This window comes from Carcharhinus amblyrhynchos, chromosome 8 (assembly GCF_965287045.1).
Source record: "Carcharhinus amblyrhynchos chromosome 8, sCarAmb.v2.hapA, whole genome shotgun sequence".
Lineage (NCBI taxonomy): Eukaryota > Metazoa > Chordata > Chondrichthyes > Carcharhiniformes > Carcharhinidae > Carcharhinus > Carcharhinus amblyrhynchos.
Window position 1 is genome coordinate 92,483,779 of NC_137331.1, and position 12,783 is coordinate 92,496,561.

At 44.5% G+C, this 12,783-nt stretch overlaps 1 protein-coding gene across 2 annotated transcripts in view; it reads left to right on the forward strand.

Moving 5' to 3' along the window:
* nradd (neurotrophin receptor associated death domain) overlaps positions 1–5,218 on the forward strand; it is a 39,168-nt gene extending 33,950 nt beyond the window's left edge. For both annotated transcript variants that reach the window (XM_080194485.1, XM_080194486.1), the window contains exons 5-7: positions 742–913; positions 1,933–2,075; positions 2,875–5,218. In XM_080194485.1, the coding sequence (XP_080050611.1) occupies positions 742–913; positions 1,933–2,075; positions 2,875–3,182 (623 nt within the window). In that variant the 3' untranslated portion in view covers positions 3,183–5,218. The remainder of the gene's footprint in view (positions 1–741; positions 914–1,932; positions 2,076–2,874) is intronic.
* Positions 5,219–12,783: the final 7,565 nt, after the last annotated feature.

Here is a 12,783-nt window from a genome sequence, read left to right on the forward strand (position 1 = left end):
TCATGTAACTCCTCCCTACATATTCCTTCCCAAATGCATCACCTCACATTTATCAGGATTAAATTTTATCTGCCCAATATATCAGCCTATCTATATCCTGCTGTGTCACCTGACACTCCTCACTATCTGCCAATCCTGCCATCTTTGTGTCATCTGCAAACTTGTTGATCACACCACGTACACCCTCTTCCAAGTAGAAGAGGTCCCAGTACTGAGCCCTGCGGCACACCACTGGTGACAGACCTCCAGCTAGAAAAGGACCCTTCCACTACTACTCTCTGTCTCCTGTTGCCTAGCCAGTTTTCAATCCATCTAGATACCTGTCCCTGTATCCCATGAGCTTTTTCCACCAGCCTACCGTGAGGGACTTTGTCAAACGTCTTATGAAATCCATATCGATGACACTCAAAGCCCTTGCATCATTTTGTTGTTTTGACATGTTTTCTCTTATTCCAGGCAGAAGAGCCACAATCTTCCCTGATCGTAGTTATTTCTTGATTCACAAACTGTAATTAATCTTGTCTAATCACATTTTTTTTCTGTGGTTCCCAGTTGCTTTTTCTAAAGAACAATCTCAGCCTTGGTAGCCGCTTCAGATAAAGAAACCCATGTTCTTGTTTTGATTTTAGTGTACTTTTTTTCTTTGCCCTGCTGCCTCTTAACCTTAGAATAAGTTGCAGTGACCTGGTTAAACAATGGAATTAAAATATGGATTTCATTCTCTCCCACTTCCCTGTTTAGGCAAAAACTTGTCGCTGCTGAAGAGACCACAAGTTGAGTCAGTAAAAGTGGAGCCTGAGTCTGGTGCCGTCAACTTCACTGCCTACGACACGGGGAAGAACATCATTCCAGTTTACTGTTCCATCCTGGCAGCAGTCATCATGGGACTTGTAATCTATGTCACTGTGAAATGGTGAATTTTGCATACCAGTAACGCTTTAAGAGACAAATTGCCCTTCGTATTTCATTGTTTTGCTTCCGCTTCCTCTTCCTCTGAAAAGGAGGGAAAGTCACTAAAGAGCAGCCACTGAATGTCCCAGTTTTAATCCTTGGTCTGTTCTGAGTTACTGCACTCAGTCTACTGGGACTCTGCAATTCCTCCCAAAATGAAGGGGTTGGGGAGGAGAAAAGAAATGGAGGGAGGAAAAGAGGGCAAAAAAATATTTCATTAATTAATGAAACATTTCATGGTGTCAGGCTGATGTGCCTGATTGCTGACCTTGTCCACTGCCTGTGGCTCCACCCCTTCCCTGTCCCCTTGTGTCTTGTTAGTTTTGTGCTTGTTCCCTTATGAGCTCCAACCCCTTCCTGGCCCCAGTTGTTGATTACTCCCATATTTTGATACTCTGCTGCAATTTCCTCATTTGCTCCCTCACCCCAACTTCTCTCTCTCTTATTATTCTGTTCTCACTGTCTTTCAGTCATCCACTCTGCAGTTCATTCATCACACACTTCCCTTCTTTTACTCATTTACATTCTTGCCTTTTCACTCACGCTCTCTCTTTCTCTCATTTGCTCATCCTCACTTTGTTTTCTTGTTCTGCTCGTTCTTTCTCACTCCCATTTCCCACAGGGTGGCACAGTGGTTAGCACCGCTGCCTCTCAGCTCCAGGGACCTGGGTTCAATTTCCAGCTTGGGTCACTATCTGTGTGGAGTCTGCACATTCTCCCCATGTCTGTGTGGGTTTCCTCTGGCTGCTCTGCTTTCCTCCCACAGTCCGAAAGATGCGATGGTTAGGTGCATTGACCATGCTGAATTCTCCCTCAGTGTATCCGAACAAGTGCCAAGTGTGGCGACTAGGGGATTTTCACAGTAACTGCATTGCGGTGTTAATGTAAGACTACTTGTGACACTAATAAGTAAACTTTAAACACTGTTGCTGTTTCTGCTGAGTCTCACTCTTGCACTCTCTCCTTTCTTTCCCCTGACAGCTGGAACACATGTAAGCAGAAGAAACAGTTGGCGAAGGCACGAGCTGGTGAGCTCGACGTGGGACCTGAAGGCGAGAAGCTGCACAGTGACAGCGGAGTGTTTGTTGACACCCACAGCCTACATGAACCGCAACTCAGCAAAAGTACGACCACTCTGGCAGTGGACGTTGACTGTTCCATTAAGAGTGCATGCAGACTGCTGAGGCATCACTGCTAAGCCAGATTCTGTTCCCAATGCAACAAACGAGGGGAGTTGGACAGATTGATTCTTGGGTGGACCTGGAGTGGGAGCACTGTAGGGAGCCAGCAGTAGGGGTGGCATGGTGGTTAGCATGGCTTTCCCACAGCACTCAGGACCCCAGTTCAATTCTGGCCTCTGACTCTGCAGTGTTTGTACCTTCTCCCCGTATCTGCATGGATTTCCTCCCAAACTCCGAAGATATTTAGGATAGGTGGATTGGCCATGCTAAATTGCCCTTCAGTGTACAAAGATGTGTTGGTTAGGTGGCAGGGTTACAATTGGAGAGCGTGAGTGGGATGCTTTTTCGGAGGCTCAGTGCAGACTCAATGGGCTGAATGGCCTCTTTCTGCACTGCAGGGATTCTGTGATTCTAATTCCTTATTTTCTTGACTATGAAGATGTCAGATTGAGAAACAAATAAAAAATTGGGAGAAATAGAGGGGTGGATTTGGAGTTAAAAGTAGGGGAAGGCATTCCAGAAAGCAATTGGAAATTTCAACTGCAGTCTGTTATTCACTCTCTCTGCTGTTCTCCCTATAAACATCCAAACTTCTCCAATAGATTCCAGCGTGTATTTCAATCCTAGATCCCTGCTTTTCTTCTATCTTGTCAGTTTACGACATCTGGTTAACACACTATTCTGCTTGCAGTGTTGGCTATTGATTTGTTTTAACATGATTTGCTTTCTTCCTCTCCCTCAGTTGTTCGTGCCGACCCATCCCTTTACAGCAAACTCCCGCTGCAGAAACGGGAAGAGATCGAGCAGCTGCTCGGCAACCAGGATGACAACCAAGCCGACTGGCGCAGCCTGGCACACCACCTGGGCTACGATGAGGAGCGAGCGGCCACCATTGGCCGCGGAGAGGACCCGGCTCACACACTGCTGTCTGATTGGTCGATGAGGGATGGTGGCAACTTGGACGTGCTTTGTAAGGCCTTGGAGAAGATGGAGAGGGATGATATTGCAGAGTGCCTAAAGTCGGAGCCAGCCGTGACCTCTCTGGTGTGACACAAAGGACAGCTTCCACCGTAAGCCTTTAACACACTGAGGATTTTGACTTGCTTGCAGGCAGAAGAGGTTCATCCAGACTCTCAAATTGTGGCCAAGTCTTTGAAACTTATTTAAAGAACAAACCTCTTGACTGCAGCTAAGACGCATTGTTGAGGCAATCAGTTTGACTGTGTGGGAATTGTGAATGGAAATTGTAAATTTATCAGTGGATGAAGTCTTGTCTTTGGCCCACATCTGAAAATGCTTTGAGATGTGGGAAGTATTTTTTTTCTTGTGTTCTTTTTGAGTATTTCATATCCTGCGCAACGTTGTGCGGGCAGCGCGACCTGCTCCAATTCTCTGGTTCTTATTTGCTCACTTCCTCCTTGTCAATGCCGATTCTTGCCTCAGATTGGGCTTTTAAAAAATGATCACATTACTGCACTGATGATCCAGAGGGATAAGTTCGAATCCCACCATGGCAGCTAGGGAATTTAAAATTGATTTAATAAATTTGGAATAAAAATCTAGCATTGGTAATGGGCGAACCTGAAAGCGGCAGAATTCTTGTGGAGTCCCACTATTGCCCTTGAGGGAGGGTATTTTCTGGCCAAGCCTACATGTGTCTCCAAGCCCAAACCAACATGTTTGATTCACCTTGCCGTCTGAATCAGTTTGATTCAAGAAGGTGAACCAGCACTATCTTCTTGATGGCAGTTAGGGCTGGGCAATAAATGTTCTTAATACCCACATTCTGTGAATGAAGGAACCCTTTCAGTGCCTTCCCTCCACCACCTTGCTTCAGTAAACAGTTCTTTATCTGGGGATAGGAATTCTTGGTGGACTCTTTAGTTAGCGAGGCATCAGACTTTCTCGCTGGATGCACCAAGACTGGTATAGACACTTTTCCAGTGAGGAACAGGTGTGTGTCCCTTGAGTAAGGAAAGGTTCTCTTTTTGGTGTAGGAATAGGAGGAGGAAGCTGCAGAGAGTTGTCCTGATTTGGTGGGCCTCACCACCGTACTGGATTCAGACTTGTGGATTGGCTGTCCAACTGGTCACACCCCTTGTCCACATGGGCCTTCTCTGATTCTGCTAACTTGTGCTTTGCATTCAAAACGGCTGCCAAGGCTGCCCACCAGATAGCTGACTAATGCTAAAAGAAATCATAACAGGTCTGGCCACATTGGACAGGAACTACTTGATTACTTTATGTTTGAATTTTTTTTCTGTTGGATTTGTTAAGAACACTGCGAGGGTATCCCAAAGTCCAGAAGGGTCACTTGGGACACTGGTTCTTTGTGGTGTGTAGTTTCAGTTTGGTATAATGTGAAAAAAGATATGCAAACCAGGGAGGAATAGTTGTCTTGTGACCAATTAATAAAGAATATTTATTAGTTTAAAATAAAAACATGACGAGAAGGACTAATACACGGCAACAATACACTTAATTACACTGGCTATAGACACACAACGTTACATGAAATGACCCCTTTGTTCCCAATTACCTATGTTTCCTGAACTCTGAGAAACTTGTTCCCAACCAACATCCAAGACTATATAACTGAGCTAAGTCCAGCAGATAAGTTACCACACACAAGTGAGTTGTCCATGTTTGGGAAAACCATGTTGAGTTTCAGCAAAGGCAAAATCTTTGTAATTGGAATGGGAGGAAGAGATGGTGTTGTGTGTAATGAGGGATGGTCACTGTGTGTATGGGGTGAGGGAGAAGTGAGTGTGTGTGACCGTGTGTCTGTCTATGTTTATATTTCATAAAGCCCTACTGTGCAGGAAGCGGCCATTTGGACATTTGAATCTGCACCAACACCAATCCTGCCCAGGCCCTATCCCTGTAACCCCACATATTTATCTTGCTAATCCCTCTAACCTATGCATCCCAGGACGCTAAGGGACAATTTTTTTAGCATAGCCATTGCACCTAAACTACACATCTTTGGAGTATGGGAGAAAACTGGAGCACCCAGAGGAAACCTATGCAGGCACAGGAAGAATTTGCAAACTCCACATACTGACCCAAGCCAGGAATCAAACCCAGGTCCTATTTCTTATGCTCTTATGTTCTTATGTCCCTGGAGCTATGAAGCAGCATTGCTAATCACTGTGCCACCCTTAATTCGAATTGTGTTTCTCTTTCATGGCAAAAGGAGGCATGAAATTGAGACTGCTTGGGGTTCCCTGATGCATTTAGGAGATCACAAAGGATTCCACAGTTCAAAGTTTTGAAATTGCAAGATAATGTGAGATTGGATTTTCTGCACTTGTGCGGCTAAAAATCAAGTGCCTGAGCAAGGAGAGATGATTGAGGCTCTCCAGTGTGGAATCGGACATTACTTCAAATCTCTCTTCAACAGCAGTGCCACTCTTCCTATTAATTGAGTTTTCTTTTTACAGTAACAAGTGGGATAGAACTGGTAAGCAGTTTGCAAGGTCTTTTTGCCCATCTAAGTGGTCTGAGTTCATTAATAGTTGAGAACCATGACTTTAATTGGATATTGGGTGGGGATATTAACTGATCCTCTCCACCCTGCACCAACCTTCCCTCCAAGTTTCAAAACCTTGCCAAGATTTTGATACAAGTTGATTGGTGCATTTATGTAGATGGGATGGGTTACTGCCTGTGTAGAACATGCTCCAGCAAGGGTTAGCATCCTCAGGAAAGGCAGGAAGAACATTGTAGCAAAAAACATCAAGAAAAACTGTCTTGCAGCTCACTCTAGTTCTGAAAACACATTTTATTGGGTTTTTGGAGTGGGAGGTTGTTGTAAAGTGTTCGTATTTGTGTGAAGCCCAGATTGAAATCTCAACCTGCAGTAGATGTGTCTTTCCTTTGATCTTGTATAGAATGAATTTGCGAGTCTCTAAATCCCATTCCTAGTGGACAAACAGCATAAAACTGCCTCCAAAGTTGGAGTATTGACTTTGGGACAGCAGGCGTGAGGATGGAATGGGACATCAAATCCTTTTAAGGGAAAGTATGAATGATAAAGTCCATCAAGCAAAAGCCACTGAAGATGGCTGGTGCATGAAGTAGAACTTAATTCATGGTTGACAGTCAGCCACAGGAGATTTTGGGGTCATCACTGAAAGAGCCTCAATCTGCTTGTGCTTATGGGTAGATTGATGGTACCTTATTTAGTGGCGTAGAGGGAATTTTACTTCTAACCCATGTTTAATGCTATCCGTGGCCAAGAGGACTGTACAGTGCTGAACACTGGCTTGTCGATCTTGAGGACACAAAATTTGGATAGTTCAACTAAACCAGGTCAGGGTAGAAAAATATCCAAAGTGGCTGCCACATTACCAAAAATGGCAGCCAGTGTCCAATATCATGAAGTATTTACTAATTCTTGTCTTAATGCCAATTTAAGGCAAATCATTACCTATGTATGTATCATTGTTTATAGTTTTTCAATAAATAAAGTACAAAATGGGTACAATATCCCAGTGATTTTGGAAGAGAAGGAATTTTCAGCTTTTGATCTTTAGCTCCTGCTTTTTTTTCTGGAGCTTTCTCTTGTATGTGGAGAAATGAAGGGCGGAGTTTTCTGCTCTGGAGTTGTTGCAGACATTTTGACCTTCTCGTTGTGCTGTCATTGTTTAATTGTGTCTGACATTCATATCTTTTTAAAATCACTTGCATTATGTTATAACAAATAAACATTTGAAATATTATGCTCCATCCTCTTGTGGTTGTTTATTTCTCTTGTGATATTCTAGGATTTTCAATAGCCTGATGTAATTTACTATTTAACCCTATTTCTCCACCACCAAGTTTTGACCTCATTTCCTTAGATTAGTCTCTGAGGTAGGGTTCCCCAGGCAGTAGGCTGGCAGCCACACTAGTGTCCGTTCTTAGTTGTAGCAAGCAGTTTAGTTGTGGCGGGCCTCATTGCAAAGTAAATCTCTTACAGAGAGAACCAGGTCAGACTGGAGTCATTGATTTTTAAGACTCAGTTCTTGGACTATTGGCCTCATTGACGAGGTGAGCATTCAATGCCCATTCCTAGTTGAATAATTCAATTTAAGGGGCTTGATGAATCAAAGGAGAGTTGAGTTGACAACATTAAGATTCTCCCTGCACAAAACCCCCATCCCTGTCATTTTTATGGGGCAGTCGAAGGGGCACAAGCTGTACTTAAAGAAGTAGTGAGATTAGGAAGTTTCAGAGGATGAGGGCAAAGTGCCTGAAGACCAAATGGGGATGGGGAGAAAGAACATCAGACTTGGGAATTGGATTTATACTTCCCAGACAAAAACAGGGTGGGGCTAATTAGTTGACATGAGAACAAGGCACTTATACAGTTGTCTTTTGTGCTGTATGATTAATAGGCTTCAGCATCAGTTGGACCTACTTGTCAAAATGACTATTAGGAATCTGGAACGTTGAGTTAAAGTGCTCAAAAATGAGGGAGATAATTAGGGACAAAACTCCTCATAGACTGACTATATCTTTAAGAATGCAAGGGGGTAGGTATGACCCTGGATCTATAAATGGTTTGCCTGCATTTAGCTCCACTCCCGCTGAGGTTTTGGGTACTAGTGCTGCTGCACTGCTTGTCTCCATCCATCATTAACTGTAAGAGAAAGATGGCTTTAATTGAGATCAAAGCGATTGAGGGAGAATGTGATACTCTGAGTAAAGCAGAGCTTCAACAAGCTCAGATTTGCAGAGGCCAAAGGTGAAAGGCTGTGCCCTTCCGAATGGCATTGACAGTTGCTGTGTAAGGAACGCATTTACAGGCGTTCTTGGAGGGAGGGACAGCAGGGCTTGAATATTGCATTCCCTTTTTCCTTGGCTTTTTGGTGTCAAATGGGTGCTGACTGCCTTTCATAGCATCACCCAATGTGTGAACTGAGAGTGAAAATTACTCCGGTGTCCAAAGGGGAGGAAATGATCCTTCAGTTGTAGAGAGATTTGGGCAGTCTCCATCTGTGTACCACACCTCAGGAAGGGTATGTTGGCCTCAGGAAATGCAGCACAGCCTCACCAGAACTGATAGGGAGAAAGCATTTCCTCTACTGTGGCTTTCCAGGAACAAAATGGGTGCAATCTTTAAATTTGAGCCAAGTCATTAAGCAGCAATTGCAGGAAACATTTTCATAGCAAGGTAGTCAAAATCTGGAGCTCCCTCCCTGATTTGGGGGGCGGGGGGGGGCGGTGTGGGTGGAAGGAATGACACCATGGGACCTACAGCAATTAAAGCAAGTCGCTCGTCACCAGCTTCTCAGGCAGTTTGGGATGACAAATTATGGCCTTTCTACTGGCATTTGTATCCCATGAACGAATTTTAAAACAAAAACCTGTGGCTGTTTGAACAAATTAAATTTTCAAGGCCAAGGCTGGTAAATTTAATTCGGTCAGGGAATCCAGGGAAATGGAGCCATGGCAGGAATATCAGGTTAAAGTACAGGTTAGGAACTGATCTAATTAAGGCTTGAGAGGCTGAATGGCCTTCTATGTATTGCAGGCTGACCCTTGTACTTCACCACTGTCCTAGAAAGAACTGGTGCTCGTTGTAGCATCCATCTCAGCACAGATTCAAAAAGGTTCTGCTGGTCTGAGAGTCTCACTTTCTGGCCAAATTACTGGTGGGCACCATCTGCTTCTATGTTCATGGGCCAAGGTAATTGCGTTGTGATGGTTTGATTGTCGGATGTTTTTGAGTCCTAGTTTGATGGAGTTAACTGGGGATGCAATAAATAGCCTCAGGTTCCTGAGCCTAAGGAAAATTAGCCAGGGCACAAAATCATGTGCAGTTTCATCATAGTTGATTAGCTTCCAGCTACTTTAAGTTCACACGTGCTGAATGCCCATAGGTTCCTTGTACATGGATGGTGGCAAGGCCACATTCATTCCTCTTTTAGTTGCCCAGAACACACTGGAGTCAATTGCACAGCATGTGGCTAGAGTTAACAGACTGTAGAACAATGGCTGGTTCATTTCCTGAAAGCCACAGTAGTGACCTGCTTAGAAGTTTTTTTCCCAAAAATCCAACAGTTCTCCACATTTTCTTGCACAATTTGCCATAGTTATGATCTTAACAGCATTATAACAATCTCAACTTGCATTAAATGGTTCCTTTTAAAATGTAGAAAATGTGTCAAGGTGTTACAGAGAAACATAATCAGCCAAAGGTGCAACTCACCTGAAGGAGCAGTGCTCCAAAAGCTCATGATTCCATGGGCTCTTACCTTCTTGACCAGTCTCCCATGTGGGACCTTGTCAAAAGCCTCACTGAAATCCATATAAACTACATGAACTGCATTATCCTCATCTATACACTTTGTCATTTACTTGAAAAGTTCAATCAAATTTGTTAGCCTGACTATCCTTGATCAAAGCTTACCTCTCCAAATGCCAATAAGTTCTGTCCCTCAGAATTTTTTTCAATAATTTCCCTACCACTGATGTTAGACTCACTGGCCTACAATTACCTGGTTTATCCCTACTTCTCCTCTTGAATAATGGTGCCACATCAGGTGTCCTCTGGCACCTCTCCTGTGGCCAGAGATGATTTGAAAATTAACATCAGAGCCCCTGAAATCTCCTCTGCCTCATACAGCAGCCTAGGATGCATCACATCTGGGCTTGAGAATTTATCCACTTTAAACACATTATAACACCTCCTCCTTCTCAATGCTAATCTGTTCAATTGTATTACTGTGCCCCTCTCTAATTTTTATACCTATACCATCCTTCCCTATTGTGAACACATGCAAAACACTTTAATACCTCAACTACATCTTCTGGCTCCACACACATTGTCACTTTGGTCCTTAATAAGACCTACCCTTTCCTCTTATCCTTAATATACAAAATACCTTGGAATTTTCCATTATTTTGCCTATCTGTTTTCATGCCTCCTCTTTGCTCTGCTAATTTCTTTTCTAAGTACCCCCAGAACTTTCTATACTCCTTTTTGATTTTATTTATTATTGTCATATGCATAAGTATACAGTGAAAAATATTGTTTCTTATGCGCTATACAGACAAAGCATACCATTCATTAAGCAGGAAATGAATGAGTCCAAAGGTAGTGTTACAGTCATAGCTAGGGTGTAGAGAAAGATCAACTTAATGCAAAGTAGGTCCATTCGAAAGTCTAATAGCAACAGGGAAGAAGCTGTTTTAGAGTCAGTTGGTCTGTGATCTCAGACTTTTATATCTTTTTCCTAATGGAAGAAGATGGAAGAGAGAATGTCCAGGATGTGTGGGATCCTTAATTGTGCTGGCTGCTTTGCCAAAGCAGCTGGGAGTGTAGACAGAGTCAATGGATGGGAGGCTGGTTTGCGTGATGGATTGGGCTACATTCATGACCTTTTGTGGTCTTGGGCATACCTCTAGGGCATCCCTTGTTTTGAGCGCCCCCCCAACCCCCCAACCCACCCTCCCCATATCTTCATAAGCCTCCCTTTTTTCCCTTAACCAATCCTGTATATCCTTTGACATCTAAGGTTCTCTGGACTAGTTAGTCCCACCCTTTATCTTTCTGGGAACATGTTGTCTTCACGGAGGAGGACGTGAATAATTTGCCGGGTGTTAGCGATGGAAAGGTGGTAGGAATGGAGGGCCTTAATGACATTACTGTTACTAGAGAGGTGGTGCTCGACAGACTGGAGGGGCTGATTGTGGACAAGTCCCCAGGACCGGATGGAATGCATCCGAGGGTTCTGAAAGAAATGGCGGAGGTGATAGTGGATGCCTTGGTGGTTATTTTCCAGACGTCGCTGGATTCCGGGGAAGTGCCGGAAGATTGGAAAACGGCTAATGTTACGCCGTTGTTTAAGAAGGGTGCCAGGCAAAAGGCGGGGAATTATAGGCCGGTTAGTTTAACGTCTGTGGTAGGTAAAATGTTAGAATCCGTCATTAAGCAGGAAATTGCGAGGCATCTTGAAGGGAATTGCTTGATAGGGCGGACGCAACACGGTTTCATTAAAGGGAAGTCGTGTCTGACAAATTTACTGGAGTTCTATGAGGATGTGTCTAGGGCAGTGGATAGAGGAGAGCCGGTGGATGTGGTCTTTCTGGATTTTCAGAAGGCGTTTGACAAGGTACCTCACAAGAGGTTATTGCAGAAGGTCAGGGGACATGGAGTTGGGGGTAGGGTGTTAGCGTGGATAGAGGATTGGTTGTCAAATAGGAGGCAGAGAGTGGGGGTCAATGGGTGCTATTCGGATTGGCGGTTGGTGACTAGTGGGGTGCCCCAGGGGTCGGTGCTGGGGCCTCAGCTATTTACCATTTACATAGATGATCTGGAGGAGGGAACCGAGTGCAGGGTGTCGAAATTTGCTGATGACACCAAGATTGGGGGAAAGGCAAATTGTGCGGAGGGTGTGGAGAGTCTGCAGAAGGATCTAGATAGGCTGGGCGAATGGGCCAGGAAATGGCAAATGGAATTTAATGTTGGCAAGTGTGAGGTGGTCCACTTTGGTAGGAAGAATGGTAGGAAGGACTATTACTTACGTGGCGAAAAACTGCAGCAGGCGACGGTGCAGAGGGACCTCGGGGTCCTTGTGCATGAGTCGCAAAAACCCAGCTTGCAGGTGCAGCAGGTGGTCAGGAAGGCGAATGGGACGCTGGCCTTCATAGCGAGGGGGATTGAATATAAAAGTAGGGAGGTCTTGCTGCAGCTGTATAGGGCATTGGTGAGGCCGCAGCTGGAGTACTGTGTGCAGTTTTGGGCGCCGCACCTGCGCAAGGATATTTTGGCCCTGGAGGGAGTGCAGAGGAGGTTTACTAGGCTGATACCGGAGTTGAGGGGATTGAGCTATGAGGAGAGGCTGAATAAACTAGGCTTGTACTCGTTAGAGTTTAGAAGAATGAGGGGAGATCTCATTGAGACGTATAAGATGATGAATGGGATGGATAGGATAGAGGTGGAGAGACTCTTCCCGCTCAAAAAAGACACTAGGACTAGGGGACACAGCCTCAAGATAAAGGGGAGGCGGTTTAGAACGGAGTTGAGGAGGAACTTCTTCACTCAAAGGGTGGTGAATCTCTGGAATTCTCTGCCCGTTGAGGTGGTGGAGGCTGCCTCGCTAAATATTTTTAAGAAGCGGGTTGATGGGTTCTTGATAAGAGAGGGGATTAAGGGTTATGGGGAGAGGGCGGGAAAGTGGAACTGAGCCACAACAGATCAGCCATGATCTTATTGAATGGCGGGGCAGGCTCGAAGGGCTAGATGGCCTACTCCTGCTCCTATTTCTTATGTTCTTATGTAATCTTGCTTTTTGAATTGAAGTGAGGTGGAGAGAGGGCAAAGATGGTGATACATGGAAAAGCAAATAAGTGGTTTATGTAATGGAAGGAATATGAGAGTTGGAAACTCCATTCTGAATCAATAGAATGCAGGCGGCTGTGAGCTATCTGCTTCAGTGTGAGGCAGTGTAATTTGTGACCGTGATGAGGGCCATGTCCGTGTGGTAGCAGGGGCAAAAAAACAAAACAGAAAATGTTCAAACGTGGTCCCTAATTTGGTTGGGGACAAGGATTTGGAGAGGAAAAGAAGATTAGAAATGGACCCAGCATTTTGCAAGGATCAATGGTTGATGATGATGATGGGTTTGAATAGGAACAGGAATGGATGCTATTTTTGGCA